The 15,162-nt window shown below is 37.9% G+C and overlaps 1 protein-coding gene across 4 annotated transcripts in view; it reads right to left on the bottom strand.

Annotated features, from left to right (window-relative positions):
* ABCA13 (ATP binding cassette subfamily A member 13) overlaps positions 1-15,162 on the bottom strand; it is a 446,251-nt gene that overhangs the window by 119,723 nt on the left and 311,366 nt on the right. For all 4 annotated transcript variants that reach the window (XM_035253372.3, XM_078342412.1, XM_035253370.3 and 1 more), the window contains one exon: positions 13,871-13,979. In XM_035253372.3, coding sequence (XP_035109263.3) covers positions 13,871-13,979 — 109 coding nt within the window. The remainder of the gene's footprint in view (positions 1-13,870; positions 13,980-15,162) is intronic.

Below are 15,162 nucleotides of genomic sequence, written 5' to 3'. Positions count from 1 at the left end.
AGAAATTATGTCCAATCAGAATCATTATGCTAGTTTACAGAGTCAGTATCTGAAGCACAGGTATTTAGGAAATCTTCCTGTAGACTGACCGTTATGGCACAGCTGAGATTGAGACCTTGGTCTGCAGACAGCACAACCGTGACCTTGCCTGCATATCATACATCTTTCTTCAGCACACGTCTGGTTTCCTAAAGAATATAGCCATATAGTGGGAACGGTACAGGGCTGGAGGTTGAAGGTCCTCTGTTCTGTTCATTCTACAGTGAAAAGCTGCCAAAAAACACTGTTGTTTCTGTGGGGAGCTCAATAATAAAATGTTAAACTACCAAGGTTGGATCTTTATTTGATCAAGTCGCATAAATAAATACCTTTTCTTCCCTTCAACTGTGACAGTCATTGCTGAAAGATTGAAAACGATGCTTTTCTATTTGCTTTTGGTATCCTATTTCTTCTGTTATGAATTTATTCCCCTTCATTTTAGCACATTTCCTGGATTTGTGTCATTCTTTTAGGGTTTTAATCTAGGAGGCGAGAGTACATCTGGTCTTCCATCTCACTGCTGAAATGATTGACTGCTCCTATGGATAGTAGTTTCCCAACATGCCAGATCCTCTCCTGGATGTTTTTATAATACATTTTCTCATTCAGTAATCTGATGGTGAAATTGTGTTAAAGAAGTGAGTATTATATGCACAGTTATTTGTAAGTCAGCTCTCAGCATTTTAGAATTGTAGATTCTTACAGGAAAAGGGAATCCCATGAAGTGGTCTAGTTTGGACACACCTGTGTTCCAAACTAGAGCAGGTTCCTGTAGTCTGGAACCTGCTCCTGACACAGGCAGAACCCATGTGTCTGAAGTCCCAGGTCTGTGCCTCTTTCATCAAATCGCCTACTAACATACAGAGCACTGAAAATACTGCCTCTACAGTCATCCACAATGGATCCCAATGACAGTATAACATAGAAATGAAAACCTCAACTATGACAGCAGAAGAGAGCAGCTGATAAATTTTACATGCTAAACTTCAGGACAGAGCCCACTAATGGCAGCCATCCTGCCTTCTCTTCTAATTTTTGCACATTGCTATAATCTTCCATGAGCTCTGTCTCCACCTAGGTCTTAAAAGTACAAAACCATTGGTGCCAATACCTGAACCCCCAAACTACAGTGGCTGCCCCTCCCTTCCTAGGTCCTTTACTCATAAATAATTCAGAGGGGCCACAGATTTTCATTTGGCACTAGCTTTAGAATCCTACAATTTACATATTTGTCACACAGTAAATATTTAAAGACACTCTATTGAAGAACATACTGATCCACAGTTCCTCTCACAGGGCCCTCCAGGGAATCTTTATGGCCTTGGAATGGGGCCTTCCTGCTCAGTGCTCAGTGCCCCTGGACAATTTCTAAGCACTTTGGGGTTTAACATTCCCATGTTTTCACTCTGAAATTTAAAAATTATCTCTCAAAGCTAAGACACAGACAAAGAGAGGGCCTTAGACCACAGTGTTTAGGAAAACAATGCCATTAATAAGTAGGGAAAACCCTGGACTTGCTGTCAGTCTTGAGTTCACTTCCCACCTCCCCCAACTAGGCGTTGACCACCAGCTCTTATAAGACAACAGCCTGCTCCTGTCAGGCCAAGGGTCAAAGAATGTTCTGATTAAATGGTCCTTTGTTAGGACTTTGGTGATGAAAACCAGGGCACTGGATAGTAATTGAGTTTCGCCAAGGGACAAATAACGATTTGATTCCTCTTCCTTCACAGGACTGAGAATTCATTCAACATGCATCTTTTCCTTGCCCATTATGCTGAAGCAGTCTGATGGGAGGGACAAGCAGGCCCCTCCCTTGAGGGGCCCACCATGGTGGGTGAACTACAGCCCACTCACAGGGCTATGTCCCATGCAAGGTTACCTAGGAGGTTGGGTCCAGCAGGGTGGGAGGAAGTTGGGGAGCTTTCTAAGGAAAGATAAATTGCAGATGTACAGGATACCCCAGCACAGGGCTGGAGTGCAAGGAAAGTGTGATCCTGCAAGGCTGCCCTGGAACTTCAGTGGGAAGACTGGAGGGATGGCAGGGAGTTGCAGGGTAAAAAACCCATGCATTGTTTTGATGAACATTTCTATTCTTTTTTCTTTTCTTTGAGATGAAGTCTCGCTCTCTGTCACCAGGCTGGAGTACAGTGGCATGATCTCAGCTCACTGCAACCTCTGCCTCCTGAGTTCAAGTGATTCTCCTGCCTCAGCCTCCTGAGTAGCTGGGACTACAGGCATGCACCACCATGCCCAGCTAATTTTTGTATTTTTAGTAGAGACGGGGTTTCACCATGTTGGCCAGGATGGTCTCAATCTCTTCACCTTGTCCTCCACCCACCTCAGCCTCTCAAAGTGCTGAGATTACAGGCGTGAGCCACCACGCCCAGCCCTTTTCATTTTTATATTTCAATTTAGCTTATCAATCACTACATTAGATGTTTTTAGAGTCATAGTCACTCTTTGGAAGCATCTGTGTAGAATTAAACATATATAAAAATCAAGCAAATATGTATATCTTTAAATTGCTGCTAAAAAGATTTTATTCTTATTTTTCAAAAAAGGAAGAAGGACTTAGAGTTATTTAAATAAATAATGTGTATTTTCACAAAAATAAGAGTATTAATAAAGAAAGACAACACTGGTGGAAGCTTACTCTCCTACCTGAGGGTCCTGGGTTGTCCTAGGTCTGTGTGCAAGAAGCAGTAGGTAGGAGCAATTGCACCACACTGACTCACCTTCACACTATCCTGCACCTTTCCATGATGCCCCTTGTTCTTTAAAAGAGTAAAACGTTAGAAAGCAGAGCTCTCTTCACGGATACAAAGAAAGAGAGGATGGTGATGCGCTGCGTCATAAAGAGGAATCCTATCTGATGTGATGGGGCCTACTGCAGAGAAAGCATAGCTGAAGATTGATGAATGGATGCAGGGAAGGAAACTGAGACATAAGCATACTCTACTAACTTATCTGAGGTCAAGCATAATTGGTACCCGAGTGAGAACTACAACCCTGATTTTCTAGTTACCAGTTTAACAAATTTCCTACAAGACTAGGAAAATCATTATATCCTTGCTGTAAAAACCACATTATTGCAATAGACAATCTCTGTAATTGTGTTGTTGTTTTCATTGTATGTTGAGCGCTCAGTACTCTAGTTAGGTAACAATCATATTGTGATAGAATCTTGATAGATGATGATGTTGGTAAAAGGTCAAGGCTCCCAAGTAAAAGGGGCATAGTTTTAATACCAGAATTGAGTAGAGGAAGCTCACTCAACTCTTTATGACATTACTTTATAAGTTTTCAGAAATGACATTTCAAAATGTACATGTTGAGTACATTTAAATAATTTTTCTTTGTTTGATTAGTCTTATCATTTATATTCTGGCTTTTCTTTCAAGGAATTGGTCCACAGCATGGTATGAATGTACAAAATTAGCTTTCTCATTTAGTATTTTCATTGTGGCTACATCTGTTATGGTTTCCAGACTCTGTTTATTTGTCATTGGTAAAAATGCACATCTGTGCTTTTGTCCAATATCCATTATGATAGCAAGATACTTAACATGTCTCCAACTCAAGTAGTCAATTTCAGGTTCATTACTCCTATAAGATGTATATCTTTAGACGTATTAATGCCCAGATGTCTGTAAACATCCACATCAAAAGGAAAAACTTGTCTTACCATCAACATATGCAGAAAGTTTATGTTCTTTTAATTAATTCACTATGACATATTAGTGAAATATGGAAGGGTAAAAAGTTAATTCAATCTAACAAACTATTAAAAGAAATATATGAGCTCTTCTGACTACAAGGCATTTCAATGGCTTTCTCTCTCTCTTCCTCAATCTGTCCTGAAAAATGTATTTTTCTCAATATTAAGATTAATTACTATTCTTATGAGTAATAGATGCCAATTGTATAAAGGTTTTAAATTTTAAAATAGGGTAAAGAAGAAAATTAAAATAACTTATAATCCTATCCAAAACCAATCAGAAGTAATCACTGTTTGCATCTGGGTCTTAATTGTTTCTGTTGAGAGTTTTCTCTACATGTGCACATTATTATTAAGTTTTATGTTACCTATCTTCAGTTTAATGGATAATTCTTGATCATCAATTAATTTTTCACCACATGGATGCAAACATTTGCATAATCTATAGCCTTCACTACAATCGGTGCTCACCCAAGTTCTTTTCTTCATTGTGTGCATTCAATATTTTCATGATCCTCCTTTCGGTTAATATCTCAAATGCTATCTTTTGGCATTCTTTTTAATGAACAGTATGTCTACAGTATATTTTTGAGCCACTTTCTATGTGAGCATATCTCTGTGGCCTGTGTACTTTATGGGCAACATCTTCACTAGGTGCAGAATGTGAGGAGTATAACCTTTTCTTTCCATATTCCATAGGTGCTATTCTATTATTCCCTGCCTTTGAAGTTACGGTTAATATGCCAGAGGCATTCCTACCAGATGGAGCAGATCCAGTTCTGCCAGGCCCGCATTTTTACAACCAAAAACTGCTGGACATAACAAACAGAAACAGAAAGATTCTGGGGTGCAAACAAGATGGTGGTCCCCTGAGACTACAAGACTTCAACAATAAATACCCCGGCTTCCTTATCACCTCACATATATCCTGAACAAGGCATTGCTAAAGCCTCCAAATTGAAACTCAACAAGTACAAATAAGAAAGAATCCAAAAAATAAAAAACCAAAGGATCCAGAAAAGAGTGGTCTAACAAAGAACTCTTTAGCAATATCTGCCTTACTTGAGGCAAACACTACCAGCAAAACTGTCCCCACTCTCTCAGGTTTCAGCAGGGCCCAACCATGCAAGCCAAAAGAAAGTAGCACATTTCTCAAGCACTGAACTTTTCTTTGTCAACCATGAATTCTATAATTAGTGAAAATGTCTTCAAGAATCAAGGTGAAATGAAGTTCGTATCAGTTAAAAAAAATAAGCAAATTTGTCATTAGCAAACCTACACTTAAAGAATAGCAAAAAGAAGTTACATAAACACAAAGGAAATCATAAGAGGAAAAGACTTAGAACTTCCAAAAGGAAAGATGAACATCAACATATGTTTTTAAAAAAGCAGTAAATATAATAGATCATCATTCATCTCATATTTGGTGACAAGTAAGAATTAAAACACTATCTGATGTGGTGCTCAATGAACAGGAACTACTTAAGACAATAATATGTTAAAGGTAAACAGGGTAAAAGGACTTAAGTCGAAGTAATCTTTCTACACTTCACCCACGGTAGTAAATAACAATATCAGTAGACTGTAATAAGTCATACATATGTATTATAACACTTAGAGGAAACACTAAGATAACTAAATAAATATATAACTTAAAAATACTATAAATAAATCATAATGGGATCCTAAAAATGAAATGCTCAAGTAACTCATGGAAAGCAAGAAAAGACAAACAGAGGAAACATAAAACAAATGACAATGAAAGCTTAAACCTGAATATATTGGTAATTACCCTAGATGTAAATGGTTCCTAAACACCAATTAAAAGGCAGAGATATGCAGCACGGTTTAAAAAATATGACCCAACAATATATGCTCTACACAAAACTCACTTTACACAATGAGACAGACTAGAAATCAAATAATGGAAAAGATATAGCATGTAAACATTAATCAAAAGAAAAAGACAAAAGGTGACTATGTTAATATCAGATAAAACAAATCTCACAGCAACTACATTTACTAGTGACAAAGATGGACATTATATATATGTAAAGGATTAATCTACCACAAAAACATAATCACCCCAAATGATAAAAGGATCAATCCACCAGAAATATGTCACTATCCCAAATGTGTACAGACATTTGACAAGTATCTCAGAGCCTCAAAATACGTGAAACAAAAACTGATGGAACTAAAACAAGAAAGCCACAATTTGGAGACTTTACTACTCGCCTCTCAGCAAATGATATGTCAGCGATGAACTTCAGTGAAGACGCAGTGCTCTTCAATGATCAGTGAAGATGTAAAAGAACAAAACTAAACAATCAACCAACGGGATCTAACTGACATATAAGGTACATTTCTACCAACAAGAGTTGACTACTTTTTTTAATCACCCATGGAAGCTTCAAGATAAACAATATCCTGACCACAAAATAAACATCAACCAATTTAAAATAATTTAAATAATGCAGAGTATGGTCACTGACCATGAGGAATCACACCGGAAATCAGTAACAGAAAGACCACAGGAAAATCTCAAAACTTAGAATTTAAACATTATTGTTTCTAAATAATCCCTGGATCAAAGATGACATCTCAAAGGAAACTATTAAAAATGTCAGAGGCCAGTCTTATTTGTATTCCTTAGAAACAAATGTGCTTTGACATAGCTTTGTAAAAACTTTTTTTTTATACTTGAACTTTAGAACATTCACCAAATCTGTGCATCGATCATTGATGCTGCCACAATACCTAATTCATAAATTTTGGCAGAATCACGACAAACTCTTCCAATCTATTGGTACAGAGTTGTTTTGTTGTTTTGTTCTGTGTTTAATTTGTTTTCTTCTTACATCATTCCTTGTTACTTCATTATTCATCTGCTTTTGTTCTTTACCCGATTCCCCTCGCTCCTCCCCTAGGTCAGTTTTATTGTGCCACCTTTTCCCTGTGTTTTCTTAGAGAATACTGCATGTTGGCTCTTTAAGTCAATAATTCTGAGTGAAGGAGAGAGGTCTGTAATCAATCAATAATGTTATTCACTGCATCCAATGAAAATTCATATTTCCATCTTCATCTTAGCGAGCTCCTTTTTTGTCACACCCTGCAGCTCAGCCTGGCATTTTCTTCTTATCTTTTATCCTCTGTTTCGTAGAGTTCACACATTTCCCTTTATTATGCAGATAGAAACACATCATGCTCCCCATGAAAGCAGTGTATTCAATGTTCTCCTGTCTGTGGTTGCGGGGCAGGGGAGATCAGTCCTTGTTCCACACTGGGTTTGATAACTGGCTTTGCTGTTCTTTTGTTTCTTATTCCTTCTTGATTCCAGCAAGGGCAAGCTAGTACTGATGCTTTTCAGAATCCTCCCTAACCAGAGTGTCCCTTTATCTTCACTTGGGTACTGCCAGATCTTCTCTCTCAAATAGCTCCAAAGTTCTCAAGAGCATGTTGAAGGTTATACATGCCAGCCGATTTTCAATAGTCAATGGCTGTTCATTCAGTAGCTCTATTACAGATCAGAGATTTTTCCCCTGTTCTCATGTTCATACTCTCTCATTATCATTTGGAGATTTTATCGAGTTTTTCATTTCATCAAAACAAAGCAGGAAAAACTGCCATGCATGTCATCTATTGCTCCCAGGTTCATTTCATCTCTGCCTCATTATCCTAGCAGACGACATGCACCACCCTTCTCCTTCCTCCCTGGGGTTTGCAGCATACTAATAAGTTGTGGCCCTCCAGAGGATTCTAAAAGAGATATACAAATGGGGAGAAAAGAAAGACAAGAGCTCTTTCTTGTTCTAGATGCAGAACAGCCCTCCCCTGGCACCCAGTAGCCACGTATCTATCAGGTCCCTTCCTAACACTGAGAAGGTGAGTGCAGATATCTCTAAACTGACTCCTAACTTATGCTTCTGTCAGTTTTCCTGCTTCGATGGTCAAAATATGAATCAGCTGGGAAGTTTTTCTGTTTAACACAGTGGTCCTCAAACTTGGTTACAATTAGAATCACCCGAAAACACGAAAAATGCCTGCTGTTCAAGACTTACTCCAAATCAATTAAATCAGAATCTTTCTGGGTTGGCAACAGAAATCAGTATTTTTTAAATGCTCAGGCGATTCTAATGTGCAGACAGTTTAATGATCAAGGATCTAGCTTGTTCATGACATTGCTGGGGTTCATTCCTCTCACATAGTTGCATTTCATTACTAGCATTCCAAAGTTTGGATGAAATTTCAGTAAGTAGTTGAAGAAATTTACCTTTTACAACTGCTATCATCACCACCCACAATCATACCCAATAACACAAAATAAAATAAATACTTTATCCCCTTTTCTTTTTACTCTATCAGAGGAAGATACCTTCTTATCTACTTAAGCACTATCTATTTAACCTGTTTTCACTTATTCTGTTAGTCCTATTAAAACAAATTTCCACTTAGGTTCATTATTTTATATCTTTAATATTTTAATAAAATTATGCCAACTTAAAAGGTCATAATAATGAAAGTAGCAAGTATGTATTTTGCTGCATATTTATCTTTATTTTAGAATGTATCATAATGGAATGCCCTACAGGAACCCTATAATAATAGTGCAAAAGCTGATTCACTTAAATGACATATTTATTGAATACCTATGAATAAAGATTTTAGAAAACACAAACATCAGTAGTATAAACACCTTCATGAAGTGTTTACATTCTTATTAACAAAGGAATGTAAACAAATAATGATAAAGTATCAACTACTCTGATAACTGTCTTCGTCTGTTTTCTGTTGCTATGATAGAATATCTGAGACTGGGTTATTTATTTATTTATTTTGAGACCGAGTCTCACTCTGTCACCCAGGCTGGAGTGCAGTGGCTTGATCTCAGCTCACTGCAACCTCTGCCTCCCGGGTGCAAGCAATTCCCTTGCCTTTGCCTCCCAAGTAACTGGGATCACAGGCACCCACCATCACTCCAGCTAATTTTTGTATTTTTAGTAGAGACAGGGTTTCACCATGTTGGCCAGGCTGGTCTCAAACTCCTGATGTCACATGATCCACCCGTCTCAGCCTCCCAAAGTGCTGTGATTACAGGCATAAGCCACCATGCCTGGCCATGAGACTGGGTAATTTATAAAGGAAAACAATTATTTCTCACAGTCTGGAGTCTGGGAAGTCCAAGGGCATGGCACCAGCAATAAATAGCCCACTCCTGAGATACTGACATTAATTCATTCATAAGAGTGGAGCCCCCATGACTTAAGCAACTCCCAAAGGCCCTTCCTCCCAACACTGTTATACTGGGGACCAAGTTTCCAACACACAGACTTTAGGGGGACACATTTAAAGTACAGAAATGCACTAACACAGTGTCTGGGAAATATCTGCCATTACATGAATGCTTGCTAAAAAAAAAAATGGATGAATTTTATAAGCAAATAACTGTGGGAGAAGAAAGAGAAGACATTAACTCATCCTGCAAGGGTGGTGAGTATTTCAATGGAGGTGATGTCTGAGATGGGCTCAACTTTCAAAAAGTTGAGCAGAAATGCTTAAGGTGATGCAGAAGAAGACAGGTAGTCTCAGCATATGCAATGCAGCTACCAGGCTCACAGGGAAAGGCCAGCCGCACTGAGGGGAAAGTGAGGGGCCATAAGGAAGAGGTAAGACTGAAATGGTAGGTCAGGAGCAGCTAGTGCATGCAAATTTAGAAGTGTGGTCTTTTTCATGAACACATATGTGAGGCATTAACAGTCCTGAGTATTGGGCAAGAAGGGCAATGTTAACAATTTTAGACATACCTTTCCCAGAGAAATGTCAACATCTTGATTGTGACTTTATTGCTGAATCGATGTAAGTGGAATCTTGACAAAAATGCTTTCAAAAGAGAGCAACCAGAATAGAAAGATGCTCAGACATGGATTATCATCCAAGAGTTACACAAGGTCATCTGTGATGGCTATATCAAATTGGATTTGTGTTTTGTTTTTGTGTTTTCAGTATTTCACCCTAGTTGGACATTGCTGGGAAAACCTAAAAGAAAGTGAGTGAGCAAGCCATGTAACTATGAGGAAGAGAAAATTCCAGAAAAGGGAACTGTGATTTGAAATGGGAGAACAGGTGGCATGCTTAACAGACAGCAAGGAGTCAGGTGTGGCTGGAGTTGAAATTTCAGCAAGGTTGTGAATAAGTGGTTTGAGATGAAGCTGGAGAGGCTGCAGGGCCCAGGCCAGGGAGAACTGGTAGGTCATAGTTAGGAATTTTTTTTAAGAGACATAGGAAGCCAGAGGGGATGCTGTGATCTGACAGATACATTCCAGGGGTGATGGTGGGCACTTACGCAGAGAAGAGACTTTTAGGGTAGGGAGCAAGGGAGGCCCCAGTGAGCCACAAAATCAGCTGGTACAAGCGTCCAGGGTAGGAGTGGATGGTACCATGGGCCAGGTGAGAAGTAGTAACATACTGAAAATATGCACATTCAGGATTTCAAGGGCAGAAGAGATGAGATTTGCTGATTTACCAAGGAATATTCGGGACAAAACACAATCAAGATTAGGATTTTGTCCTCAATGGGCTTTAAGTTTCCTTGAGATTCTGAAAAATATTATATGACATTAAGTGTGACTAAGTTACTGATGTGAGCATAAAGAGGGAAAAGAGGTCTCTGATATGAAAATGTATTTCATGTTTTTTTCATCCCTTACATGTATTCCCAAAACTGTGCCTGCTGTACTTGCAAAACTCTCCCTCTCATCACCTAAGAAAGTCTTGGCAACTTTTGCACTCACTAAGTAGGAAACACCCCAACTACAGTCATGTTCATGCAGGAGGAAATGATTTACCTTGGAGATTCACTTCTCAAACCACATCTATTTCATCTAGGCCAGTACCAGCCTTCCAATACTTCAGAAACTGACTCCGGTTGAATGGTTATAATATTCAGATTTACAATGAGTTTGATGTTAAAAATTAAGGGCTCCGGCCGGGTGCGGTGGCTCACGCCTGTAATCCCAGCACTTTGGGAGGCTGAGGTGGGTGGATCACGAGGTCAAGAGATCGAGACCATCCTGGTCAACATGGTGAAACCCTGTCTCTACTAAAAATACAAAAAAATTAGCTGGGCATGGTGGCACATGCCTGTAATCCCAGCTACTCAGGAAGCTGAGGCAGGAGAATTGCCTGAACCCAGGAGGCGGAGGTTGCGGTGAGCCGAGATCACGCCATTGCACTCCAGCCTGGGTAACAAGAGCGAAACTCCGTCTCAAAAAAAAAAAAAAAAATTAAGGGCTCTGACAAGCTGCAAATTTACTCAGCAGAGAAAAATGGCCAGCCTGGGTTCTAAGAAAATAGCTTCTTATCAAGTGGCCTGCATCAGGGTTCAGAAATCTCTAATATTAGAATGTGCACATGGCTGAAACCCCATCAAAAACCACTCTGATGAGAAATATGACACATTGTCCGTGTAATACAATGATCCATACATTTACCTGGTATAGCCTCAATGTCCCCTGAGCCTGGTACTGTGGGACTGCTGAGACCAACGGTGAGCAAGAAACAGCTTCTGCTTTCATAGGATTTATTGAAGTTTCACATCAGGGAAAGCTTTTGTTTCACTATAATTATTAAGCTAATAGTTCTAGCTCTGTCCACTTCCCATAGGAACAAGCAAGCATCAAGGGATGTGATAAAATGTTTTCATCAGAGTCCTGCTCGTGGGAGTTCTTTATCAATATTTTGATAATAACTCCCAACGCATCCTCCTGTGGTGCTATGTTTAGTATATTCCTAATTTACTGCACAAGCCTTGCTTTCCCATGATGATGCACAAACAAGTCAAACTGGAATTTATCTATTTAGTCTCAAGTTTTTCAAATAACCTCTCTCTGTTTCATTCCTTCTACTTTAATTTTCCATTTCTGAAACACCATTGAACTAGCCCTCTGGAGGTCAGCAGCAAAACCTCTTCATTCTCCTTCTGCTGGATGACCCTGTAATAGTTCATTTTTCCTGCCCATCTGCTTGAAATTCTGCCCTCTCCTGGCCTCCACGCTAAGATCTTCCTACCTTGAAGGCTGCAGAGTATTTGTCCTCTTCCCTCTGTCTACCCATAGCCCTCTTCTGTCCTGCGTCTGTGACTGACCCATGCAGGATCTCATATTACCAACACCTTTATCTATCATTTGTTATTAAGGTTAGAACTTAGGTTACCTATGACTACTCTACTGAACTTTTCTCTCTCGTTTTCTGAATTCTACTGCATATTTTCCTCTATATATGTGAACAAAACTAGCATCTCTGATCCTGCACAAATCACCTTGCCCCTTCCTTGAAAACATCTCTTCTCCCTGACATTTCTTATAATATCATTAGTATTGAACATTTGCTCTAAAATGCCCGTATTTATATTTTAGTTTCTTAATATCCTTTTTATTCCCATCCCTAGTACCTCAATCTTTTCTCCCATCTGTCTGAAATTTATCATTTTTTTTTTTCCTCAGGATTCATCCTGGCCTTGATCTCAAAATTGGCAGTATCCTTCCAATAGGTCACTGAATTACAACCAGTCCTCTCCCTTTAATCAATGACTTCCAGATCATTCTTCCTAACATATTACATAGATTATGTCATTCTTATGCTCACATATTGGTAAACCCTGTCTATCACTTACTAAAGTCCATACTCCTCATCACATCAGTCAAAGCCAAGCAGCATTTGATCTTAAACAATCGTTCTGAAGAGATTAACAATTATCCTTCTATGTTCACCTTTATCACGAGGTCAAACCAGACTCTTCCACATAATCTGAACATACCCTATGATTGTTACTGCATTACTAAGACCCAGAATGGCTTTCTGACCTCAGTTAAACTTCTGCTCATTGTTTAAGTTCCATCGTTAATAACTTCTCCTCTATGAACCATGCTGTATTCATGCCTACTAGAATGACGTCTCAGTTTGATGTAGTAGAAAAGCAAAAGTTTGTTATCAGCTAGACCTAGAATCCAATCATGACCCCATTATTACCTTGCTCAAAGCCATAGCTGATAGGTGATGTTTTCTGAAAAGCAGTTTTCCAATCAATAAAGTAGGCAAATATTGTCCATCTTACAAAATTGACATAAAAATTAGATAAGACCATGAATTTAAATATCTAATGAAGTTCTTGATATGTTTCAGGCATTTGATATATGTTATTCTGCTGTCCCTACTCTGTATGACTATTGTACTATTTTTGTACTTCTCTCAGTTATGTACATTTTTAATTTTTTATATTACATATTATCATTTCAAAATAATTACAGTACCACAAAATAATTACATTTACTTTGTTCACAAACTGTTATAGAAGGAAAAACAAATATGGTATGATTGAAATAAAGTAACAGCATATTAGAAAAATTGTTTAGTGTTGATTTGTATGTGAATTAATGTTTCAACAAATACATTTTGAGAATAAGTTGTGGTGGACATGGCCTGTTGTTGCTTATACTTCTTGTTTCTTTCCTCTCTTTAAAAAAGAAACTGAATTAAATTAACAAATTATAATTTATCTTATCCAAGTGAAATAAAGAAATATTCACTTAAACCAATAAGTTAACTTTGGATACCAGGAATGGACCTGTGCCATTTACCAAAATAAGAAAGCATAGATAATGAATCAATGATCAATATAAATAATTTTTGAATTGAGGGCTCCACATAAATCAAAATGTGATGTTCATCTTCCCGATGATAAGGCAGAGGGACAGTCTGTATTCTCTGTAACAGTATTGTATAATATTGTCTTTAAAAAGTAAAATTTTTCTTGCTTCTGTAAGACATTAAGTCACAGAATAAAATAATTTTAGGGGCAAACTCTCAAGTCACATTTTGTTCCCTTCATCCCACAGATGAGGTCACAGGTTCAAGAAGGTAAAGACATTTAATGACACACAAACAAAGGCAAAGAAAGCCTATGACTTTGTATTGTGTTTAGACACGGCTTGGCTGCCAACTTGAAACCTTCTCATTGCTCCTCACATTTCTACTCAGTACCTTTTCTACTTCCTTCACTTTTAAAACATTGTCTTTTGAAAGCAGTGAATTATAATGCATGAAAAATAACATTACCGTATTGTCTCCAGTCCAGAGTAGCGGGTAGGTGCTGCCACAAAATAAGGTTGTTTAGATGATTTAAGTAGGAAGGAAGGGAATGAAAACCCTTCTGATTATACCACACCTAAAAAAAGAAAAATAATTTAATGGTTCTTATGAAATTAGTTAAGTCTGCTTGTCAGCTATTCTGGGGTATAAGGAACGTATGTGTCAATTAACTTCCAAGGCACCTGAGTGCAGGATTCAAAGTAATGTTCCTGCATGGCTGACAGTGAGCAGTCAATTCCAGTCTGCTAATTTTATATTTATCTCAAGCATATAATTTACAGCTAAAAATAGATTAATTTTCCCCAGAACAAATGTGGACGTTGCTCTATAATTATATTCTTACAAGAAAAAAGGAATGAAACCCTATCATTTTTTTCTTTCTCAGTTAGTAAGCTAATGAAATTTGACCTGCAAATTAAAAGTGTGGAAGATGATCAGAAAAAAATGATTACTTTCAAATAACTGAACATGGAACATTATTTCTCAAAATAAACTGAACTGAACATTTGCTGAGCATGGAGAATAAAGTAGCACGCCTGAGAGGAGAAAGGTAAAAATAAGAGAAAGACAATGTTATTAAAGCTGGAATAAGAAGTATCATAAAAAACACTAATAAAACCATCAGTATCTGTATTTCAAAGTATCGATATTTTAATAAAAATGAAAAATAGATTCTCAACTTGAAAAGCAAGTGTCTTCAAGAAGTATGATGAATCCAGCTGATGCATTTTGGTATTAATTCAATTGACTGAACAGCTCATTTCTCTAGAAAAGGCTGCCTTTTGTGACAGACAATCCACTTGATAGAATTAGAGCTCCCCCACAGAGAGTTAATGCTTGGAGAAACCTATTCAAGTTCTCATAGTTTTTGCAAACTTTGGACCAGATCTCAAATCCCTTCCAACTTGAGGGTTCCAATCAATTTTCTTTCCACCCCTTCATGCTATACTAATTATTTTTTAACCAGAGTCTTGTGTGGCAGCTATCATGTTCATGGAAACAGCTAAATAACAAAATATCGATTATATAGCTAAAAAAACAAAAACAGGACAAATTAAAAACAAAACCCTGCTATACAAGACAATATTCCCTAATTCTTTCTCAAACAGTCTGTTTCTTCAGGCAATTCAGAAAGCAGACCCCATCTTTCACACCATACATTTTAAAATATTTTCTTAAGTTCACAGAGAAATCCTTGCCAATAATTATCTTAAACCTTAGGGGGAAGAAGAGCAGCTTGAGAGCTACTAACTACAGAA

Source organism: Callithrix jacchus, chromosome 11, assembly GCF_049354715.1.
Source record: "Callithrix jacchus isolate 240 chromosome 11, calJac240_pri, whole genome shotgun sequence".
Taxonomy (NCBI): Eukaryota; Metazoa; Chordata; class Mammalia; order Primates; family Cebidae; genus Callithrix; species Callithrix jacchus.
Note: the sequence above shows the minus strand (reverse complement) of the source record. Positions and strands in the feature narration are given on the sequence as shown.